This window comes from Oncorhynchus masou, chromosome 24 (assembly GCF_036934945.1).
Source record: "Oncorhynchus masou masou isolate Uvic2021 chromosome 24, UVic_Omas_1.1, whole genome shotgun sequence".
In the NCBI taxonomy this organism is placed as follows: Eukaryota; Metazoa; Chordata; class Actinopteri; order Salmoniformes; family Salmonidae; genus Oncorhynchus; species Oncorhynchus masou.
Window position 1 is genome coordinate 113520748 of NC_088235.1, and position 21634 is coordinate 113542381.

Sequence of the window (21634 nt, forward strand, 5' to 3'; positions counted from 1 at the left end):
CTGTGTTTCTCCCCTCCAGCTCTCTGCTCCCTGGTCAGATGTACACAGTGGATGTTCTAACTCAGAGTGGTATCAGACCAGACGAGTCGCCCTCCACCAGTCACTCTGCTGGACCGCTGCAAGTCTGGACCAGTATGTCATCACATGTCTCATACATTAATCAATCCAAACATGTATTTTAAAAAGCCCTTTTTTAACAATCAACAATTTACAGATAACCAGCCAAGAGCAATGCAGAAGCAGAAACTCAATGAACTTCAGGAATTCGTTAAGCATCTGGAAACTTCCCCATCCTAACATGGATAGTCTTGTCCACCGTGCAGAGAGATTCATTAACCTGAGACAAGACACTTAAAGATGGCCACTCCAATTAGAAAATGTGATCAGGATCAACTGTCGGGATCAAATGTCAGGATCAGGATCAACTGTCAGGATCAGGATCAACTGTCAGGATCAGGATTAACTGTCAGGATCAGGATCAACTGTCACGATCAGGATCAACTGTCAAGATCAGGATCAACTGTCAAGATCAGGATCAACTGTCAGGATCAGGATTAACTGTCAGGATCAGGATTAACTGTCAGGATCAGGATCAACTGTCACGATCAGGATCAACTGTCAAGATCAGGATTAACTGTCAAGATCAGGATCAACTGTCAAGATCAGGATCAACTGTCACGATCAGGATCAACTGTCACGATCAGGATCAACTGTCAAGATCAGGATTAACTGTCAAGATCAGGATCAACTGTCAAGATCAGAATCAACTGTCACGATCAGGATCAACTGTCACGATCAGGATCAACTGTCAGGATCAACTGTCAGGATCAGGATCAACTGTCAGGATCAGGATTAACTGTCAAGATCAGGATCAACTGTCAAGATCAGAATCAACTGTCACGATCAGGATCAACTGTCACGATCAGGATCAACTGTTGGGGTCACGATCAACTGTCAGGATCAGGATAAACTGTCAGGATCAGGATCAACTGTCACGATCAACTGTCAGGAGCACGATCAACAGACAGGATCAGGATCAACGGTCAAGATCAGAATCAACTGTCACGATCAGGATCAACTGTCACGATCAGGATCAACTGTCACGATCAGGATCAACTGTCACGATCAGGATCAACTGTCACGATCAGGAACAACTGTCAGGATCAGGATCAACTGTCAGGATCAGGATCAACTGTCAGGATCAACTGTCAGGATCAGGATCAACTGTCAGGATCAGGATTAACTGTCAAGATCAGGATCAACTGTCAAGATCAGGATCAACTGTCAAGATCAGAATCAACTGTCACGATCAGGATCAACTGTCACGATCAGGATCAACTGTTGGAGTCACGATCAACTGTCAGGATCAGGATCAACTGTCAGGATCAGGATCAACTGTCACGATCAGGATAAACTGTCACGATCAACTGTCAGGATAAACTGTAAGGATCAGGATCAACTGTCAGGATCAACTGTCAGAATCAGGATCAACTGTCAAGTGCAGGATCAACTGTCACGATCAGGATTAACTGTCACAATCAACTGTCAGGATCAGGATCAACTGTCACGATCAACTATCAGGAGCACAATCAACTGTCAGGATCAGGATCAACGGTCAGGAATAACTGTCAGGATCACGATCAACTGTCAGGATCAGGATCAACTGTCATGATCAACTGTCAGGATCAGGATCAACTGTCAGGATCAGGATCAACTGTCAGGAGCAGGATCAACTGTCAGGATCAACTGTCAGGATCAGGATCAACTGTCACGATCAGGATCAACTGTCACGATCAGGAACAACTGTCAGGATCAGGATCAACTGTCAGGAGCACAATCAACTGTCAGGATCAGGATCAACTGTCAGGATCAACTGTCAGGATCAGGATCAACGGTCAGGAATAACTCTCAGGATCACGATCAACTATCAGGATCAGGATCAACTGTCAGGATCAACGGTCAGGATCACGATCAACTGTCAGGATCAACTGTCACGATCAGGATCACCTGTCAGAATCAACTGTCAGGATCAGGATCAACTGTCAGGATCAGGATCAACTGTCAGGATCAAGTGTCACGATCAGGATCAACTGTCAGGATCAGGATCAACTGACAGGATCAGGATCAACTGTCAGGATCAGGATCAACTGTCACGATCGGGATCAACTGTCAGGATCAACTGTCAGGATCAACTGTCAGGATCAGGATCAACTGTTAGGATCAACTGTCAGGATCAGGATCAACTGTCAGGATCAGGATCAACTGTCAGGAGCAGGATCAACTGTCAGGATCAGGATCAACTGTCACGATCGGGATCAACTGTCAGGATCAACTGTCAGGATCAGGATCAACTGTCAGGATCAGGGTCAACTGTCAGGAGCAGGATCACCTGTCAGGATCAGGATCAACTGTCACGATCGGGATCAACTGTCAGGATCAACTGTCAGGATCAACTGTCAGGATCAGGATCAACTGTTAGGATCAACTGTCAGGAGCAGGATCAACTGTCAGGATCAGGATCAACTGTCAGGATCAACTGTCAGGATCAGGATCAACTGTCAGGATCAACTGTCAGGATCAGGATCAACTGTCAGGATCAGGATCAACTGTCACGATCGGGATCAACTGTCAGGATCAACTGTCAGGATCAACTGTCACGATCAGGATCAACTGTCAGGATCAACTGTCAGGATCAACTGTCAGGATCACGATCAACTGTCACGATCAACTGTCAGGATCACAATCAACTGTCAGGATCCGGATCAACTGTCAGGATCAACTGTCAGTATCAGGATCAACTGTCAGGATCAGGATGAACTGTCAGGATCAGGATCAACTGTCACGATCAACTGTCAGGATCACAATCAACTGTCAGGATCCGGATCAACTGTCAGGATCAACTGTCAGTATCAGGATCAACTGTCACGATCAACTGTCAGGATCATGATTAACTGTCAGGATCAGGATCAACTGTCAGGATCAACTGTCACGATCAGGATCAACTGTCAGGATCAACTGTCAGGATCAGGATCAACTGTCAGGATCAGGATTAACTGTCAAGATCAGGATCAACTGTCAAGATCAGAATCAACTGTCACGATCAGGATCAACTGTCACGATCAGGATCAACTGTTGGGGTCACGATCAACTGTCAGGATCAGGATAAACTGTCAGGATCAGGATCAACTGTCACGATCAACTGTCAGGATCAGGATCAACGGTCAAGATCAGAATCAACTGTCACGATCAGGATCAACTGTCACGATCAGGATCAACTGTCACGATCAGGAACAACTGTCAGGATCAACAGACAGGATCAGGATCAACGGTCAAGATCAGAATCAACTGTCACGATCAGGATCAACTGTCACGATCAGGATCAACTGTCACGATCAGGAACAACTGTCAGGATCAGGATCAACTGTCAGGATCAGGATCAACTGTCAGGATCAACTGTCACGATCAGGATCAACTGTCAGGATCAACTGTCAGGATCAGGATCAACTGTCAGGATCAACAGACAGGATCAGGATCAACGGTCAAGATCAGAATCAACTGTCACGATCAGGATCAACTGTCACGATCAGGATCAACTGTCACGATCAGGAACAACTGTCAGGATCAGGATCAACTGTCAGGATCAACTGTCAGGATCAACTGTCAGGACCAGGATCAACTGTCAGGATCAACTGTCAGGATCAGGATCAACTGTCAGGATCAACTGTCAGGATCAGGATCAACTGTCAGGATCAGGATCAACTGTCAGGATCAACTGTCACGATCAGGATCAACTGTCAGGATCAACTGTCAGAATCAGGATCAACTGTCAAGTGCAGGATCAACTGTCACGATCAGGATTAACTGTCACAATCAACTGTCAGGATCAGGATCAACTGTCAGGAATAACTGTCAGGATCACGATCAACTGTCAGGATCAGGATCAACTGTCACGATCAACTGTCAGGAGCACAATCAACTGCCAGGATCAGGATCAACTGTCAGGATCAACTGTCAGGATCAGGATCAACTGTCAGGATCAGGATCAACTGTCACGATCAGGATCAACTGTCACGATCAGGAACAACTGTCAGGATCAGGATCAACTTTCAGGAGCACAATCAACTGTCAGGATCAGGATCAACTGTCAGGATCAACTGTCAGGATCAGGATCAACTGTCAGGATCAGGATCAACGGTCAGGAATAACTCTCAGGATCACGATCAACTATCAGGATCAGGATCAACTGTCAGGATCAACTGTCAGGATCACGATCAACTGTCAGGATCAACTGTCACGATCAGGATCACCTGTCAGAATCAACTGTCAGGATCAGGATCAACTGTCAGGATCAACTATCAGAATCACAATCAACTGTCAGGATCAGGATCAACTGTCAGGATCAGGATCAACTGTCACGATCAGGATCAACTGTCAGGATCAGGATCAACTGTCCGGATCAACTGTCAGGATCAGGATCAACTGTCAGGATCAACTGACAGGATCAGGATCAACTGTCAGGATCAGGATCAACTGTCAGGATCAACTGTCAGGATCAGGATCAACTGTCAGGATCAACTGACAGGATCAGGATCAACTGTCAGGATCAACTGTCAGGATCAGGATCAACTGTCCGGATCAACTGTCAGGATCAGGATCAACTGTCAGGATCAACTGACAGGATCAGGATCAACTGTCACGATCAGGATCAACTGTCAGGATCAGGATCAACTGACAGGATCAGGATCAACTGTCAGGATCAGGATCAACTGTCACGATCGGGATCAACTGTCAGGATCAACTGTCAGGATCAACTGTCAGGATCAGGATCAACTGTCAGGATCAACTGTCAGGATCAGGATCAACTGTCAGGATCAGGATCAACTGTCAGGAGCAGGATCAACTGTCAGGATCAAGTGTCACGATCAGGATCAACTGTCAGGATCAACTGTCAGGATCAACTGTCAGGATCACGATCAACTGACACGATCAACTGTCAGGATCACAATCAACTGTCAGGATCCGGATCAACTGTCAGGATCAACTGTCAGTATCAGGATCAACTGTCAGGATCAGGATGAACTGTCAGGATCATGATCAACTGTCAGTATCAGGATCAACTGTCACGATCAACTGTCAGGATCACGATTAACTGTCAGGATCAGAATCAACTGCCAGGATCAACTGTCAGGATCACAATCAACTGTCAGGATCAGGATCAACTGTCAGGATCAGGATCAACTGTCACAATCAGGATCAACTGTCAGGATCAGGATCAACTGTCAGGATCAGGATCAACTGTCACGATCAGGATCAACTGTCAGGATCAACTGTCAGGATAAACTGTCAGGATCAGGATCAACTGTCAGTATCAACTGTCAGAATCAGGATCAACTGTCAAGTGCAGGATCAACTGTCACGATCAACTGTCAGGATCACGATCAACTGTCATGATCAGAATCAACTGTCAGGATCAACTGTCAGGATCACAATCAACTGTCAAGATCACGATCAACTGTCAGGATCAGGATCAACTGTCAGGATCAACTGTCAGAATCAGGATCAACTGTCAAGTGCAGGATCAACTGTCACGATCAGGTATCAACTGTCAGGATCAACTGTCACGATCAGGATCAACTGTCAGGATCAGGATCAACTGTCAGGATCAACTGTCACGATCAGGATCAACTGTCAGGATCAGGATCAACTGTCAGGATCAGGATCAACTGTCAGGATCACGATCAACTGTCACGATCAACTGTCAGGATCACGATCAACTGTCAGGCTCAGAATCAACTGTCAGGATCAACTGTCAGGATCACAATCAACTGTCAGGATCACGATCAACTCTCAGGATCAAGATCAACTGTCAGGATCAAGATCAACTGTCAGGATCAGGATCAACTGTCAGGAGCAGGATCAACTGTCACGATCAACTGTCAGGATCAGAATTAACTGTCAGGATCAACAGTCAGGATCACAATCAACTGTCAGGATCACGATCAACTGTCAGGATCAGGAGCAACTGTCAGGATCACGATCAACTGTCACGATCAGGATCAACTGTCAGGATCAACTGTCAGGATCAACTGTCAGGATCAGGATCAACTGTCAGGATCAACTGTCAGGATCAGGATCAACTGGCAGGAGCAGGATCAACTGTCAGCATCAACTGTCAGGATCAGGATCAACTGTCAGGATCAGGATCAACTGTCAGGATCAGGATCAACTGTCAGGATCAACTGTCAGGATCAGGATCAACTGTCAGGATCAACTGTCACGATCAACTGTCACGATCACGATCAACTGTCAGGATCAACTGTCAGGATCAACTGTCAGGATCACGATCAACTGTCAGGATCAACTGTCACGATCAGGATCAACTGTCAGGATCAGGATCAACTGTCACGATCAGGATCAACTGTCACGATCAGGATCAACTGTCACGATCAGGATCAACTGTCACGATCAGGAACAACTGTCAGGATCAGGATCAACTGTCAGGATCAGGATCAACTGTCAGGATCAACTGTCAGGATCAGGATCAACTGTCAGGATCAGGATTAACTGTCAAGATCAGGATCAACTGTCAAGATCAGGATCAACTGTCAAGATCAGAATCAACTGTCACGATCAGGATCAACTGTCACGATCAGGATCAACTGTTGGAGTCACGATCAACTGTCAGGATCAGGATCAACTGTCAGGATCAGGATCAACTGTCACGATCAGGATAAACTGTCACGATCAACTGTCAGGATAAACTGTAAGGATCAGGATCAACTGTCAGGATCAACTGTCATAATCAGGATCAACTGTCAAGTGCAGGATCAACTGTCACGATCAGGATTAACTGTCACAATCAACTGTCAGGATCAGGATCAACTGTCACGATCAACTATCAGGAGCACAATCAACTGTCAGGATCAGGATCAACGGTCAGGAATAACTGTCAGGATCACGATCAACTGTCAGGATCAGGATCAACTGTCATGATCAACTGTCAGGATCAGGATCAACTGTCAGGATCAGGATCAACTGTCAGGAGCAGGATCAACTGTCAGGATCAACTGTCAGGATCAGGATCAACTGTCACGATCAGGATCAACTGTCACGATCAGGAACAACTGTCAGGATCAGGATCAACTGTCAGGAGCACAATCAACTGTCAGGATCAGGATCAACTGTCAGGATCAACTGTCAGGATCAGGATCAACGGTCAGGAATAACTCTCAGGATCACGATCAACTATCAGGATCAGGATCAACTGTCAGGATCAACGGTCAGGATCACGATCAACTGTCAGGATCAACTGTCACGATCAGGATCACCTGTCAGAATCAACTGTCAGGATCAGGATCAACTGTCAGGATCAGGATCAACTGTCAGGATCAAGTGTCACGATCAGGATCAACTGTCAGGATCAGGATCAACTGACAGGATCAGGATCAACTGTCAGGATCAGGATCAACTGTCACGATCGGGATCAACTGTCAGGATCAACTGTCAGGATCAACTGTCAGGATCAGGATCAACTGTTAGGATCAACTGTCAGGATCAGGATCAACTGTCAGGATCAGGATCAACTGTCAGGAGCAGGATCAACTGTCAGGATCAGGATCAACTGTCACGATCGGGATCAACTGTCAGGATCAACTGTCAGGATCAGGATCAACTGTCAGGATCAGGGTCAACTGTCAGGAGCAGGATCACCTGTCAGGATCAGGATCAACTGTCACGATCGGGATCAACTGTCAGGATCAACTGTCAGGATCAGGATCAACTGTCAGGATCAACTGTCAGGATCAGGATCAACTGTCAGGATCAACTGTCAGGATCAGGATCAACTGTCAGGATCAGGATCAACTGTCACGATCGGGATCAACTGTCAGGATCAACTGTCAGGATCAACTGTCACGATCAGGATCAACTGTCAGGATCAACTGTCAGGATCAACTGTCAGGATCACGATCAACTGTCACGATCAACTGTCAGGATCACAATCAACTGTCAGGATCCGGATCAACTGTCAGGATCAACTGTCAGTATCAGGATCAACTGTCAGGATCAGGATGAACTGTCAGGATCAGGATCAACTGTCACGATCAACTGTCAGGATCACAATCAACTGTCAGGATCCGGATCAACTGTCAGGATCAACTGTCAGTATCAGGATCAACTGTCACGATCAACTGTCAGGATCATGATTAACTGTCAGGATCAGGATCAACTGTCAGGATCAACTGTCACGATCAGGATCAACTGTCAGGATCAACTGTCAGGATCAGGATCAACTGTCAGGATCAGGATTAACTGTCAAGATCAGGATCAACTGTCAAGATCAGAATCAACTGTCACGATCAGGATCAACTGTCACGATCAGGATCAACTGTTGGGGTCACGATCAACTGTCAGGATCAGGATAAACTGTCAGGATCAGGATCAACTGTCACGATCAACTGTCAGGATCAGGATCAACGGTCAAGATCAGAATCAACTGTCACGATCAGGATCAACTGTCACGATCAGGATCAACTGTCACGATCAGGAACAACTGTCAGGATCAACAGACAGGATCAGGATCAACGGTCAAGATCAGAATCAACTGTCACGATCAGGATCAACTGTCACGATCAGGATCAACTGTCACGATCAGGAACAACTGTCAGGATCAGGATCAACTGTCAGGATCAGGATCAACTGTCAGGATCAACTGTCACGATCAGGATCAACTGTCAGGATCAACTGTCAGGATCAGGATCAACTGTCAGGATCAACAGACAGGATCAGGATCAACGGTCAAGATCAGAATCAACTGTCACGATCAGGATCAACTGTCACGATCAGGATCAACTGTCACGATCAGGAACAACTGTCAGGATCAGGATCAACTGTCAGGATCAACTGTCAGGATCAACTGTCAGGACCAGGATCAACTGTCAGGATCAACTGTCAGGATCAGGATCAACTGTCAGGATCAACTGTCAGGATCAGGATCAACTGTCAGGATCAGGATCAACTGTCAGGATCAACTGTCACGATCAGGATCAACTGTCAGGATCAACTGTCAGAATCAGGATCAACTGTCAAGTGCAGGATCAACTGTCACGATCAGGATTAACTGTCACAATCAACTGTCAGGATCAGGATCAACTGTCAGGAATAACTGTCAGGATCACGATCAACTGTCAGGATCAGGATCAACTGTCACGATCAACTGTCAGGAGCACAATCAACTGCCAGGATCAGGATCAACTGTCAGGATCAACTGTCAGGATCAGGATCAACTGTCAGGATCAGGATCAACTGTCACGATCAGGATCAACTGTCACGATCAGGAACAACTGTCAGGATCAGGATCAACTTTCAGGAGCACAATCAACTGTCAGGATCAGGATCAACTGTCAGGATCAACTGTCAGGATCAGGATCAACTGTCAGGATCAGGATCAACGGTCAGGAATAACTCTCAGGATCACGATCAACTATCAGGATCAGGATCAACTGTCAGGATCAACTGTCAGGATCACGATCAACTGTCAGGATCAACTGTCACGATCAGGATCACCTGTCAGAATCAACTGTCAGGATCAGGATCAACTGTCAGGATCAACTATCAGAATCACAATCAACTGTCAGGATCAGGATCAACTGTCAGGATCAGGATCAACTGTCACGATCAGGATCAACTGTCAGGATCAGGATCAACTGTCCGGATCAACTGTCAGGATCAGGATCAACTGTCAGGATCAACTGACAGGATCAGGATCAACTGTCAGGATCAGGATCAACTGTCAGGATCAACTGTCAGGATCAGGATCAACTGTCAGGATCAACTGACAGGATCAGGATCAACTGTCAGGATCAACTGTCAGGATCAGGATCAACTGTCCGGATCAACTGTCAGGATCAGGATCAACTGTCAGGATCAACTGACAGGATCAGGATCAACTGTCACGATCAGGATCAACTGTCAGGATCAGGATCAACTGACAGGATCAGGATCAACTGTCAGGATCAGGATCAACTGTCACGATCGGGATCAACTGTCAGGATCAACTGTCAGGATCAACTGTCAGGATCAGGATCAACTGTCAGGATCAACTGTCAGGATCAGGATCAACTGTCAGGATCAGGATCAACTGTCAGGAGCAGGATCAACTGTCAGGATCAAGTGTCACGATCAGGATCAACTGTCAGGATCAACTGTCAGGATCAACTGTCAGGATCACGATCAACTGACACGATCAACTGTCAGGATCACAATCAACTGTCAGGATCCGGATCAACTGTCAGGATCAACTGTCAGTATCAGGATCAACTGTCAGGATCAGGATGAACTGTCAGGATCATGATCAACTGTCAGTATCAGGATCAACTGTCACGATCAACTGTCAGGATCACGATTAACTGTCAGGATCAGAATCAACTGCCAGGATCAACTGTCAGGATCACAATCAACTGTCAGGATCAGGATCAACTGTCAGGATCAGGATCAACTGTCACAATCAGGATCAACTGTCAGGATCAGGATCAACTGTCAGGATCAGGATCAACTGTCACGATCAGGATCAACTGTCAGGATCAACTGTCAGGATAAACTGTCAGGATCAGGATCAACTGTCAGTATCAACTGTCAGAATCAGGATCAACTGTCAAGTGCAGGATCAACTGTCACGATCAACTGTCAGGATCACGATCAACTGTCATGATCAGAATCAACTGTCAGGATCAACTGTCAGGATCACAATCAACTGTCAAGATCACGATCAACTGTCAGGATCAGGATCAACTGTCAGGATCAACTGTCAGAATCAGGATCAACTGTCAAGTGCAGGATCAACTGTCACGATCAGGTATCAACTGTCAGGATCAACTGTCACGATCAGGATCAACTGTCAGGATCAGGATCAACTGTCAGGATCAACTGTCACGATCAGGATCAACTGTCAGGATCAGGATCAACTGTCAGGATCAGGATCAACTGTCAGGATCACGATCAACTGTCACGATCAACTGTCAGGATCACGATCAACTGTCAGGCTCAGAATCAACTGTCAGGATCAACTGTCAGGATCACAATCAACTGTCAGGATCACGATCAACTCTCAGGATCAAGATCAACTGTCAGGATCAAGATCAACTGTCAGGATCAGGATCAACTGTCAGGAGCAGGATCAACTGTCACGATCAACTGTCAGGATCAGAATTAACTGTCAGGATCAACAGTCAGGATCACAATCAACTGTCAGGATCACGATCAACTGTCAGGATCAGGAGCAACTGTCAGGATCACGATCAACTGTCACGATCAGGATCAACTGTCAGGATCAACTGTCAGGATCAACTGTCAGGATCAGGATCAACTGTCAGGATCAACTGTCAGGATCAGGATCAACTGGCAGGAGCAGGATCAACTGTCAGCATCAACTGTCAGGATCAGGATCAACTGTCAGGATCAGGATCAACTGTCAGGATCAGGATCAACTGTCAGGATCAACTGTCAGGATCAGGATCAACTGTCAGGATCAACTGTCACGATCAACTGTCACGATCACGATCAACTGTCAGGATCAACTGTCAGGATCAACTGTCAGGATCACGATCAACTGTCAGGATCAACTGTCACGATCAGGATCAACTGTCAGGATCAACTGTCAGGATCACAATCAACTGTCAGAATCACGATTAACTGTCAGGATCAGGATCAACTGTCAGGGTCAGGATCAACTGTCACGATCAGGATCAACTGTCAGGATCAACTGTCAGGGTCAACTGTCAGGATCAGGATCAACTGTCAGGATCAACTGTCAGGATCAGGATCAACTGTCAGGATCAGGACCAACTGTCAGGATAAACTGTCAGGATCAGGATCAACTGTCAGTATCAACTGTCAGAATCAGGATCAACTGTCAAGTGCAGGATCAACTGTCACGATCAACTGTCAGGATCACGATCAACTGTCAGGATCAGAATCAACTGTCAGGATCAACTGTCAGGATCAACTGTCAGAATCAGGATCAACTGTCAAGTGCAGGATCAACTGTCACGATCAGGTATCAACTGTCAGGATCAACTGTTACGATCAGGATCAACTGTCAGGATCAGGATCAACTGTCAGGATCAGGATCAACTGTCAGGATCAGGATCAACTGTCACGATCAACTGTCAGGATCACGATCAACTGTCAGGATCAGAATCAACTGTCAGGATCAACTGTCAGGATCACAATCAACTGTCAGGATCACGATCAACTGTCAGGATCAAGATCAACTGTCAGGATCAGGATCAACTGTCACGATCAGGATCAACTGTCAGGATCAACTGTCAGGATCAGGATCAACTGTCAGGATCAGGATCAACTGTCACGATCAACTGTCAGGATCACGATCAACTGTCAGGATCAGAATTAACTGTCAGGATCAACTGTCAGGATCACAATCAACTGTCAGGATCACGATCAACTGTCAGGATCAGGAGCAACTGTCAGGATCAGGATCAACTGTCACGATCAGGATCAACTGTCAGGATCAACTGTCAGGATCAGGATCAACTGTCAGGATCAACTGTCAGGATCAGGATCAACTGGCAGGATCAGGATCAACTGTCAGGATCAACTGTCAGGATCAACTGTCAGGATCAACTGTCAGGATCAGGATCAACTGTCAGGATCAACTGTCACGATCAACTGTCAGGATCACGATCAACTGTCAGGATCAACTGTCAGGATCAACTGTCAGGATCATGATCAACTGTCAGGATCAACTGTCAGGATCACGATCAACTGTCAGGATCAACTGTCAGGATCATGATCAACTGTCAGGATCAACTGTCAGGATCACGATCAACTGTCAGGATCAACTGTCAGGATCAACTGTCAGGATCAGGATCAACTGTCAGGATCAACTGTCACGATCAACTGTCAGGATCACGATCAACTGTCAGGATCAACTGTCAGGATCAACTGTCAGGATCATGATCAACTGTCAGGATCAACTGTCAGGATCACGATCAACTGTCAGGATCAACTGTCAGGATCATGATCAACTGTCAGGATCAACTGTCAGGATCACGATCAACTGTCAGGATCAACTGTCAGGATCAACTGTCAGGATCAGGATCAACTGTCAGGATCAACTGTCACGATCAACTGTCAGGATCAACTCTCAGGATCACGATCAGGATCATCATATCGGAATATTATTTTTGTGCTTGTTGACTGTAGCTGACACCAAAACCCAGCATTTTCCTTTATAGCTTGTTCTCCATCTTCTTTTGAAATAGTGAGCCAATTTATTTTCAGCACTTTTATTTCTACGACTGATCAAAACCTGGTTCTCATGGTTCTCTCTCTCTCTTGTCCCTCTGCAGCAGACAATGGTGAGCAATATGTTTGGAACATCGAATTGCAGGAAAAATCACATTCATAGGTTGCACCTCCGTCAGTCGGTCACGTCGTGCCATTGTATTGAACTGTCAGGATCAGCATCAACTGGCACGAAAAGGAAATTAAAATGTCTAAATAAAATGAAAACAAAAAACACTTTTGGCTATTTAAAGAACTGGTTGTAGATTATTAAATAATAATAATGAATAAACAATTTATAATAAATATACGAAAATAAATAAATAAAAGGTAGAAAAATGCATCAAACTTGAATAGCGATTTGGCCGCATCAACGTTCTTCTCATCTTTGTCCACTACAATGTTAAAACTTGTCCTTCGAGGACGTTCCCCTTGTCGGCTTCCTTTCACTGTCCTCTTTCTCCTCGACCTTTCCTTTTTACTTCTATGAAAAAGGCCAAGGCTTCTCTCTCGCTCTCTCCAGTTGGTAAATCGGTTTTAATTGTACATACCAGAGACCTTTGGCAATTATGTCAGACCCGTTCCAGATCCGAGACAAAAGTCTGAATTTTGGACCCAGATTTAAGAATTTTGGGGCCTGTTGGACCTCTAGTCACAAGTGTTTCTATCAGTATACAGACAGACTGTCCTCTCTGTGCCCCCCCTCCCTCCCTCCCTCTAGGACCCCTCCCCCCTCAGAACCTGTCTCTGTCCCATGTGACCTCCAACTCTGCCCTGGTGACGTGGGTTCCCCATCCCAGAAACCTGCCAGACGGCTTCGTGGTCAATGTGACGCGAGGCCTGAGCACCCGGAGTCGCTTCCTACCCAGTGGGAAGCTGCGAACATATACCCTGAGAGAGCTTTCCCCAGGACAACACTACCACCTCGTCCTCGTGGCTGTTAGGAACACAGGACAGGAACAGATTCACAGTGTACCACAACACCTGGCCTTCACCACATGTGAGTGCTCTGCTTCCAGACCGTTCTATAGACTACAGCTCTAACATACACTAACTCTTGAGATTTAGTGTTGAGATTTAGAGTTTTTGGGGCGGCAGGGTAACCTAGTGGTTAGAGCGTTGGACTAGTAACCGGAAGGTTGCAAGTTCAAACCCCCGAGCTGACAAGGTATAAATCTGTTGTTCTGCCCCTGAACAGACAGTTTAGGTAAAACAAAAAAATAAAAAAATAAAAATGTCACATTGTAATGCTCTGGGGACTTCTGCTTAGTGCCCAGAATGAGACTTCTACCATTCTAGGACTATCGTTTTGTCTGTTTCAGTCTGACAAGCTTTCCTTTAGCACTTCCTATGCAACTAACTTTAACTCTACCTGGACCAGTACCGATGGAGGAGCGATGGGGAGCGAGGACGAGGGAGAGACCGTTGGTTGGGGGAACCCCTGTGAGTCATACACTAGCCCCGTCTGAACCTCAGGACCTGGGGGTGACTGGAGACAGAGAGCACTCTGAAGAGATACCCAGGTGAGAGGAGGGAGGGAGGGAGGGAGGGAGGGAGGGAGGGAGGGAGGGAGGGAGGGAGGGAGGGAGGGAGAGATGCCCAGGTGAGAGGAGGGAGGGAGGGAGGAGGGAGGGAGGGAGGGAGGGAGGGAGGGAGGGAGGGAGGGAGGGAGGGAGGGAGGGAGGGAGGGAGGGAGGGAGGGAGGGAGGGAGGGAGGGATGCCCAGGTGAGAGGAGGAGGGAGGGAGGGAGGGAGGGAGGGAGGGAGGGAGGGAGGGGGAGGGGAGGGAGGGAGGGAGGGAGGGAGGGAGGGAGGGAGGGAGGGAGGGAGAGATGCCCAGGTGAGAGGAGGGAGGGAGGAGGGAGGGAGGGAGGGAGGGAGGGAGGGAGGGAGGGAGGGAGGGAGGGAGGTAGAGATGCCCAGGTGAGAGGAGGGAGGGAGGGAGGGAGGGAGGGAGGGAGGGAGGGAGGGAGGGAGGGAGGGAGGGAGGGAGGGAGGGAGGGGGAGGGAGGGAGGGAGGGAGGGAGGGAGGGAGGGAGGGATGCCCAGGTGAGAGGAGGGAGGGAGGGAGGGAGGGAGGGAGGGAGGGAGGGAGGGAGGGAGGGAGGGAGGGAGGGAGGGAGGGAGGGAGGGAGGGAGGGAGGGCTCTCTGAAGAGATGCCCAGGTGAGTGGAGGAGGAGGAGGTGGAGTGAGTGAGTGAGTGGTGAGTGAGTGAGTGAGTGAGTGAGGTGGTGAGTGAGGAGGTGGTGAGTGAGTGAGTGAGTGAGTGGAGTGAGTGAGTGAGTGAGTGAGTGAGTGAGTGAGTGAGTGAGTGAGTGAGTGAGTGAGAGAGAGAGAGATTGGCGGTAGGTGGTTAAGTTATCAAGGCTATGAGACAGTAGAGCGCAGTGTTGGGCACGTATTGTAGAAATTGTTCTTCCACTGCTAAGTTGTAAACGGACTATTTAATGCTAACTAGACAAGGTTGGTTCTCTCAGGCTCTGTCAATCTTGTCTCTCTCTAAAAGCTTCGGCCAACGTTTGTTCTCTTCCAGATACACAGAGCTGATTGATGGAAGGGGGAGGATAACAGCTAAGTTCACGAGCAGAAAGGTCATCAGACACCGCACCAGTAAGTAGTATCATAACCCCCATATATCATAATGCAAAACAGCCTCTTTAACAGTGATGATGATGGTGTGCCCTGACACAAGTAAGAACTTTGTGTAGAGTCAATATATCTCGCTCAATACCTCCTTAGAAACAGTTCATCATTTTTCTTTTTTTTTGCCTTGCAGAGCCTGAGCTTCCTATTCAGTTCCAGAAGATGGAGGAGACAACTAAGCAAATCGGCCTTGCACTAGAGAGGAAGGAGGAAGAGGAGGGGCCTGGTAGGTTCTCTACAGCAGGACAGAGAATCAATCCGAAATTGTCTGTAGGGTCCTGGTCAAATGTAGTGGACAATAAAGAGGGTGTCATTTGGGACGTGTGCAGCCTTAGTGAAACCCGAGCTGCTGGTTTTCTCTGCTTGGGGTCCTGACAACAGTATGCTGTGTTTCAGAGTCGTCCCGGGACTGCCAGAGCCTGCCCTGCCTGAACGGGGGTACGTGTGAGAAGGGGAGCGACTCATACATCTGCAATTGCGCAGCTGGGTTCAAGGGCAGGCAGTGTGAGCTGTGTAAGTTTATGTCTTTCTCCCTCTCCTCCCCACCACTTTCTCTTCAATGCATTTCCTGCCCCAAACACCCTCAGTCAGACTCATTCCTTTCCTAAAACCATCAATCACCAGAGAGGAGTGCCAAATTCCTCCCTCTCCCTCCCTCCCTTCCTCTCTGTCCCCCCCCCCCTCCCTCCTTATTTCTCTCCTCTCAGACAAAAACCCTTTCTCTCTGTCCTGTCTCTCCCTCCCACTCTGTCCTGTCTCTCCCTACTGCCCTCCCTATCTCTCTGTCCTGTCTCTCCCTACTGCCCTCCCTATCTCTCTGTCCTGTCTCTCCCTACTGCCCTCCCTATCTCTCTGTCCTGTCTCTCCCTACTGCCCTCCCTATCTCTCTGTCCTGTCTCTCCCTACCTATCTCTCTGTCCTGTCTCTCCCTACCTATCTCTCTGTCCTGTCTCTCCCTACCTATCTCTCTGTCCTGTCTCTCCCTACCTATCTCTCTGTCCTGTCTCTCCCTACCTATCTCTCTGTCCTGTCTCTCCCTACCTATCTCTGTGTCCTGTCTCTCCCTACCTATCTCTGTGTCCTGTCTCTCCCTCCCTATCTCTCTGTCCTGTCTCTCCCTCCCTATCTCTGTGTCCTGTCTCTCCCTACCTATCTCTCTGTCCTGTCTCTCCCTACCTATCTCTGTGTCCTGTCTCTCCCTACCTATCTCTGTGTCCTGTCTCTCCCTACCTATCTCTCTGTCCTGTCTCTCCCTACCTATCTCTCTGTCCTGTCTCTCCCTACCTATCTCTCTGTCCTGTCTCTCCCTACCTATCTCTCTGTCCTGTCTCTCCCTACCTATCTCTCTGTCCTGTCTCTCCCTACCTATCTCTCTGTCCTGTCTCTCCCTACCTATCTCTGTGTCCTGTCTCTCCCTCCCTAACTCTCTGTCCTGTCTCTCCCTACCTATCTCTCTGTCCTGTCTCTCCCTACCTATCTCTGTGTCCTGTCTCTCCCTACCTATCTCTGTCCTGTCTCTCCCTACCTATCTCTGTCCTGTCTCTCCCTCCCTATCTCTCTGTCCTGTCTCTCCCTACCTATCTCTCTGTCCTGTCTCTCCCTCCCTATCTCTCTGTCCTGTCTCTCCCTACCTATCTCTCTGTCCTGTCTCTCCCTACCTATCTCTGTGTCCTGTCTCTCCCTCCCTATCTCTCTGTCCTGTCTCTCCCTACCTATCTCTGTGTCCTGTCTCTCCCTACCTATCTCTGTGTCCTGTCTCTCCCTACCTATCTCTCTGTCCTGTCTCTCCCTACCGCCCTCCCTATCTCTCTGTCCTCCCCCCCTCCCTCCTTATTTCTCTCCTCTCAGACAAAAACCCTTTATTTCTGTCCTCACTCTCTCTCTCTCACTCCCTCCTTATCTCTCTCTCTCCCCCCTATCGCTCTATTCTCTCTCTCTCCCTTCCTGTCACTCTGTGCTCTCTTCCTCCCGATCTTTCTGTCCTATATCTCTCTGTCCTCTCTCAATTCAATTCAATTCAAGAGGCTTTATTGGCATGGGAAGCATGTGTTAACATTGCCAAATCAAGTGAAGTAGATAATAAACAAAAGTGAAATAAACAATAAAAATGAACAGTAAACATTACACATACAGAAGTTTCAAAACAATAAAGACATTACAAATGCCATATTATATATACAGTGTTGTAACAATGTACAAATAGTTAAAGTACACAAGGGGCAATAAATAAGCATAAATATGGGTTGTATTTACAATGGTGTTTGTTCTTCACTGGTTGCCTTTTTCTTGTGGCAACAGGTCACTAATCTTGCTGCTGTGATGTCACACTGGAATTTCACCCAGTAGATATGGGAGTTTATCAAAATCGGGTTTGTTTTTGAATTCTTTGTGGATCTGTATAATCTGAGGGAAATATGTGTCTCTAATATGGTCATACGTTGGGCAGGAGGTTAGGAAGTGCAGCTCAGTTTCCACTTCATTTTGTGGGCAGTGAGCACATAGCCCGTCTTCTCTTGAGAGCCATGTCTGCCTACAACTGCCTTTCTCAATAGCAAGGCTATGCCCACTGAGTCTGCACATAGCCTGTCTACTCCTGAGAGCCAGTAGCAAGTCTTTGTTCACTGAGTCTGTACATAGTCAAAGCTTTCCTTAAGTTTGGGTCAGTCACAGTGTTCAAGTATTCTGCCATTGTGTACTCTGTTTAGGGCCAAACAGTATTCTAGTTTTTTTGTTAATTCTTTCCAATGTGTCAAGTAATTATATTTTTGTTTTCTCATGATTTGGTTGGGTCTAATTGTGTTACTGTCCTGGGGCTCTATGTGGTCTGTTTGTGAACAGAGCCCCAGGACCAGCTTGCTTAGGGTACTCTTCTCCAGGTTCATCTCTCTGTAGGTTATGGCTTTGTTATGGAAGGTTTGGGAATCGCTTCCTTTTAGGTGGTTGTAGAATGTCTCTTTTCTGATATATATATATATATGTTGAAGAGGGTGGGGCTTAAGCTGCATCCCTGTCTCACCCCATTTACTGTCAGGGCCCAGGTCTGGCAGAATCTGTGCAGAATCTGTGCAGAATCTGTGTTTTTCCCCCAACACCACTTTCCCATCATTTGTATAGCAGACTCTCATGCCAAATGGAGTCAAAAGCTTTTTTTGAAGTCAACAAAGACTTTGCCTTTGTTTTGGTTTGTTTGTGTGTCAATTAGGGTGTGCAGGGTGACTACGTGGTCTGTCATACGGTAATTTGACATTTGCTCAGTACATTGTTTTCACTGAGGAAATAAACTAGTCTGCTGTTAATGATGACGCAGAGGATTTTCCCAAGGTTGCTGTTGGTAATTGGGGTCAAATTTGGGGTGATCAGTCCTTGGTTCCAAATATTGGGGAAGATGCCAGAGCTGAGGATGATGTTAAAGAGTTTAAGTATTGCCAATTGGAATTTGTGGTCTGTATATTTTATAATTTCATTGAGGATATTATCAACCCCACAGGCCTTTTTGGTTTGAAGGGTTTGTATTTTGTCCTGTAGTTCATTCAATGTAATTGGAGAATCCAGTGGGTTCTGGTAGTCTTTAATAGTTGATTCAAAGTTTTGTATTTGATCATGTATATGTTTTTTGCTCTTTGTTATAGGGCCAAAAGTATTAGAGAAGTGGGTCATCCACACATCACTGTTTTGATAGATAACTCTTCGTGTTGTTGTTTGTTTAGTGTTTTCCAATTTTCCCAGAAGTGGTTAGATTCTATGGATTCTTCAGTTACATTGAGCTGATTTCTGATGTGCTGTTCCTTCTTTTTCCATAGTGTATTTCTGTATTGTTTTAGTGATTCACCATAGTGAAGGCGTATGCTCAGGTTTTCTGGGTCTCAATGTTTTTGGTTGGATAGGTTTCTCAATTTCTTTCTTAGGTTTTTGCATTCTTCATCAAACCATTTGTCATTGTTGTTAATTTTCTTCGGTTATCTGTGTGAAACGTTTTTTTGATAGGGAAGCTGAGAGGTCAAATATACTGTTAAGTTTTTTACTGACAAGTTTACACCTTCAATATTACAGTGGAACGTTTTGTCCAGGAAGTTGTCTAAAAGGGATTGAATTGGTTGTTGCCTAATTGTTTTTATGGTGGGTTTCCACACTACTTTCCTTCCATCTATAGCATGTCTTAATATTATCCAGTTCCTTTGGCGTTGATGCCTAATGATTGAGTATTGCTCTGTTCAATACCTTCCTCTCTGCCTCCCTTCTTCCTCTCTTCCTCCTTCCATACCTTCCTCTCCCCCTTCCTCCGCCCTCTCTCCTCAGTCCCTCATCTCACATTTAACAGCCTTGTAACTGTTGCTTCCTCTGGTCCAAAGATTCTCCGTGTTTTAATACCTTTCTCTCTGTTTATCTTTGTCTTTGCCCCGACTGCAGTCTGCCAACGATTGCCCCACCCGTGTACCCGCCTCTACTCTGAAACAAAGAGCATGCCCGTCTGGGTGGGTGAAGTCTGCCATTACCTGTGAGTGTCAAACAGAGGACAACAGTGATGTTTGTACCTGTCAGGATTGATGTCACCCTCAATCTCGGTATACTGAAGCCTTTACAGATACATATAGTATAGACTGTGTAATAGTAGTATCAGTAGTACTAGACTAGTAGCAGTAGTTGTAGTAGTAGTAGTAGTAGTAATAGCATCATCAGTCATAGTAGTAGTAGCATGAGTAGTAGTAGAAGCGGTAGTAGCAGCAGTAGTAGCAGCAGCAGAAGTAGTAGCAGTAGTAGTAGTAGTGTTACCTGTGAGTGTCAAACATTTAGGAGTACACCACATCAGTCATTGGCTTCATCAATAAGTGCATCGATGACGTCCCCACAGTGACCGTACGTACATACCCCATCCAGAAGCCATAGAATACAGGCAACATCCGCACTGAGCTAAAGTCAAGAGCTGCCACTTTCAAGGAGTGGGACTCTAACCCGGAAGCTTATAAGAAATCCCGCTACGCCATCCAACGAACCATCAAATAGGCAAAGCATCAATACAGGACTAAGACCGAAACGTACTATACCGGCTCTGACACTCGTCGGATGTGGCAGGGCTTGGAAACCATTACAGACTATAAAGGGAAGCACAGCCGAGAGCTGCCCAGTGACAAGAGCCTACCAGACAAGCTAAACTACTTCTATGCTCGCTTTGAGGCAAATAACACTGAAACATGCATGAGAGCACCAGCTGTTCCGGAAGACTGTGCGATCACTTTCTCTGCTGCCGATGTGAGTAAGACAGGTCAACATTCACAAGGCCGCTGGACCAGACGGATTACCAGGATGTGTACTGCGAGCATGCGCTGACCAACTGGCAAGGGTCTTCACTGACATTTTCAATCTCTCCCTGTCCGAGTCTGTAATACCATGTTTCAAGCAGACCACCGTAGTCCCTGTGCCAAAGAACACTAAGGTAACCTGCCTAAATGACTAGCGACCCATAGCACTCACGACTGTAGCCAAGAAATGCTTTAAAAGGCTGGTCATGGCTCATATCAACACCATTATCCCAGAAACCCTACACCCACTCCAATTTGCATACTGCACAAACAGATCCACAAATGATGCAATCTCTATATCACTTCACACTGCCCTTTCCCACCTGGACAAAAGGAACACCTATGTGAGAATGCTGTTCATTGACTACAGCTCAGTGTTCAACAGCATAGT

General features: G+C 46.7%; 1 protein-coding gene across 2 annotated transcripts in view; it reads left to right on the forward strand.

Moving 5' to 3' along the window:
* Positions 1 to 21634, forward strand: part of sned1 (sushi, nidogen and EGF-like domains 1) — a 138530-nt gene that overhangs the window by 112619 nt on the left and 4277 nt on the right. For both annotated transcript variants that reach the window (XM_064936189.1, XM_064936190.1), the window contains 7 exons: positions 20 to 132; positions 14024 to 14302; positions 14684 to 14825; positions 15837 to 15913; positions 16080 to 16172; positions 16343 to 16459; positions 20354 to 20441. In XM_064936189.1, the coding sequence (XP_064792261.1) occupies positions 20 to 132; positions 14024 to 14302; positions 14684 to 14825; positions 15837 to 15913; positions 16080 to 16172; positions 16343 to 16459; positions 20354 to 20441 (909 nt within the window). The remainder of the gene's footprint in view (positions 1 to 19; positions 133 to 14023; positions 14303 to 14683; positions 14826 to 15836; positions 15914 to 16079; positions 16173 to 16342; positions 16460 to 20353; positions 20442 to 21634) is intronic.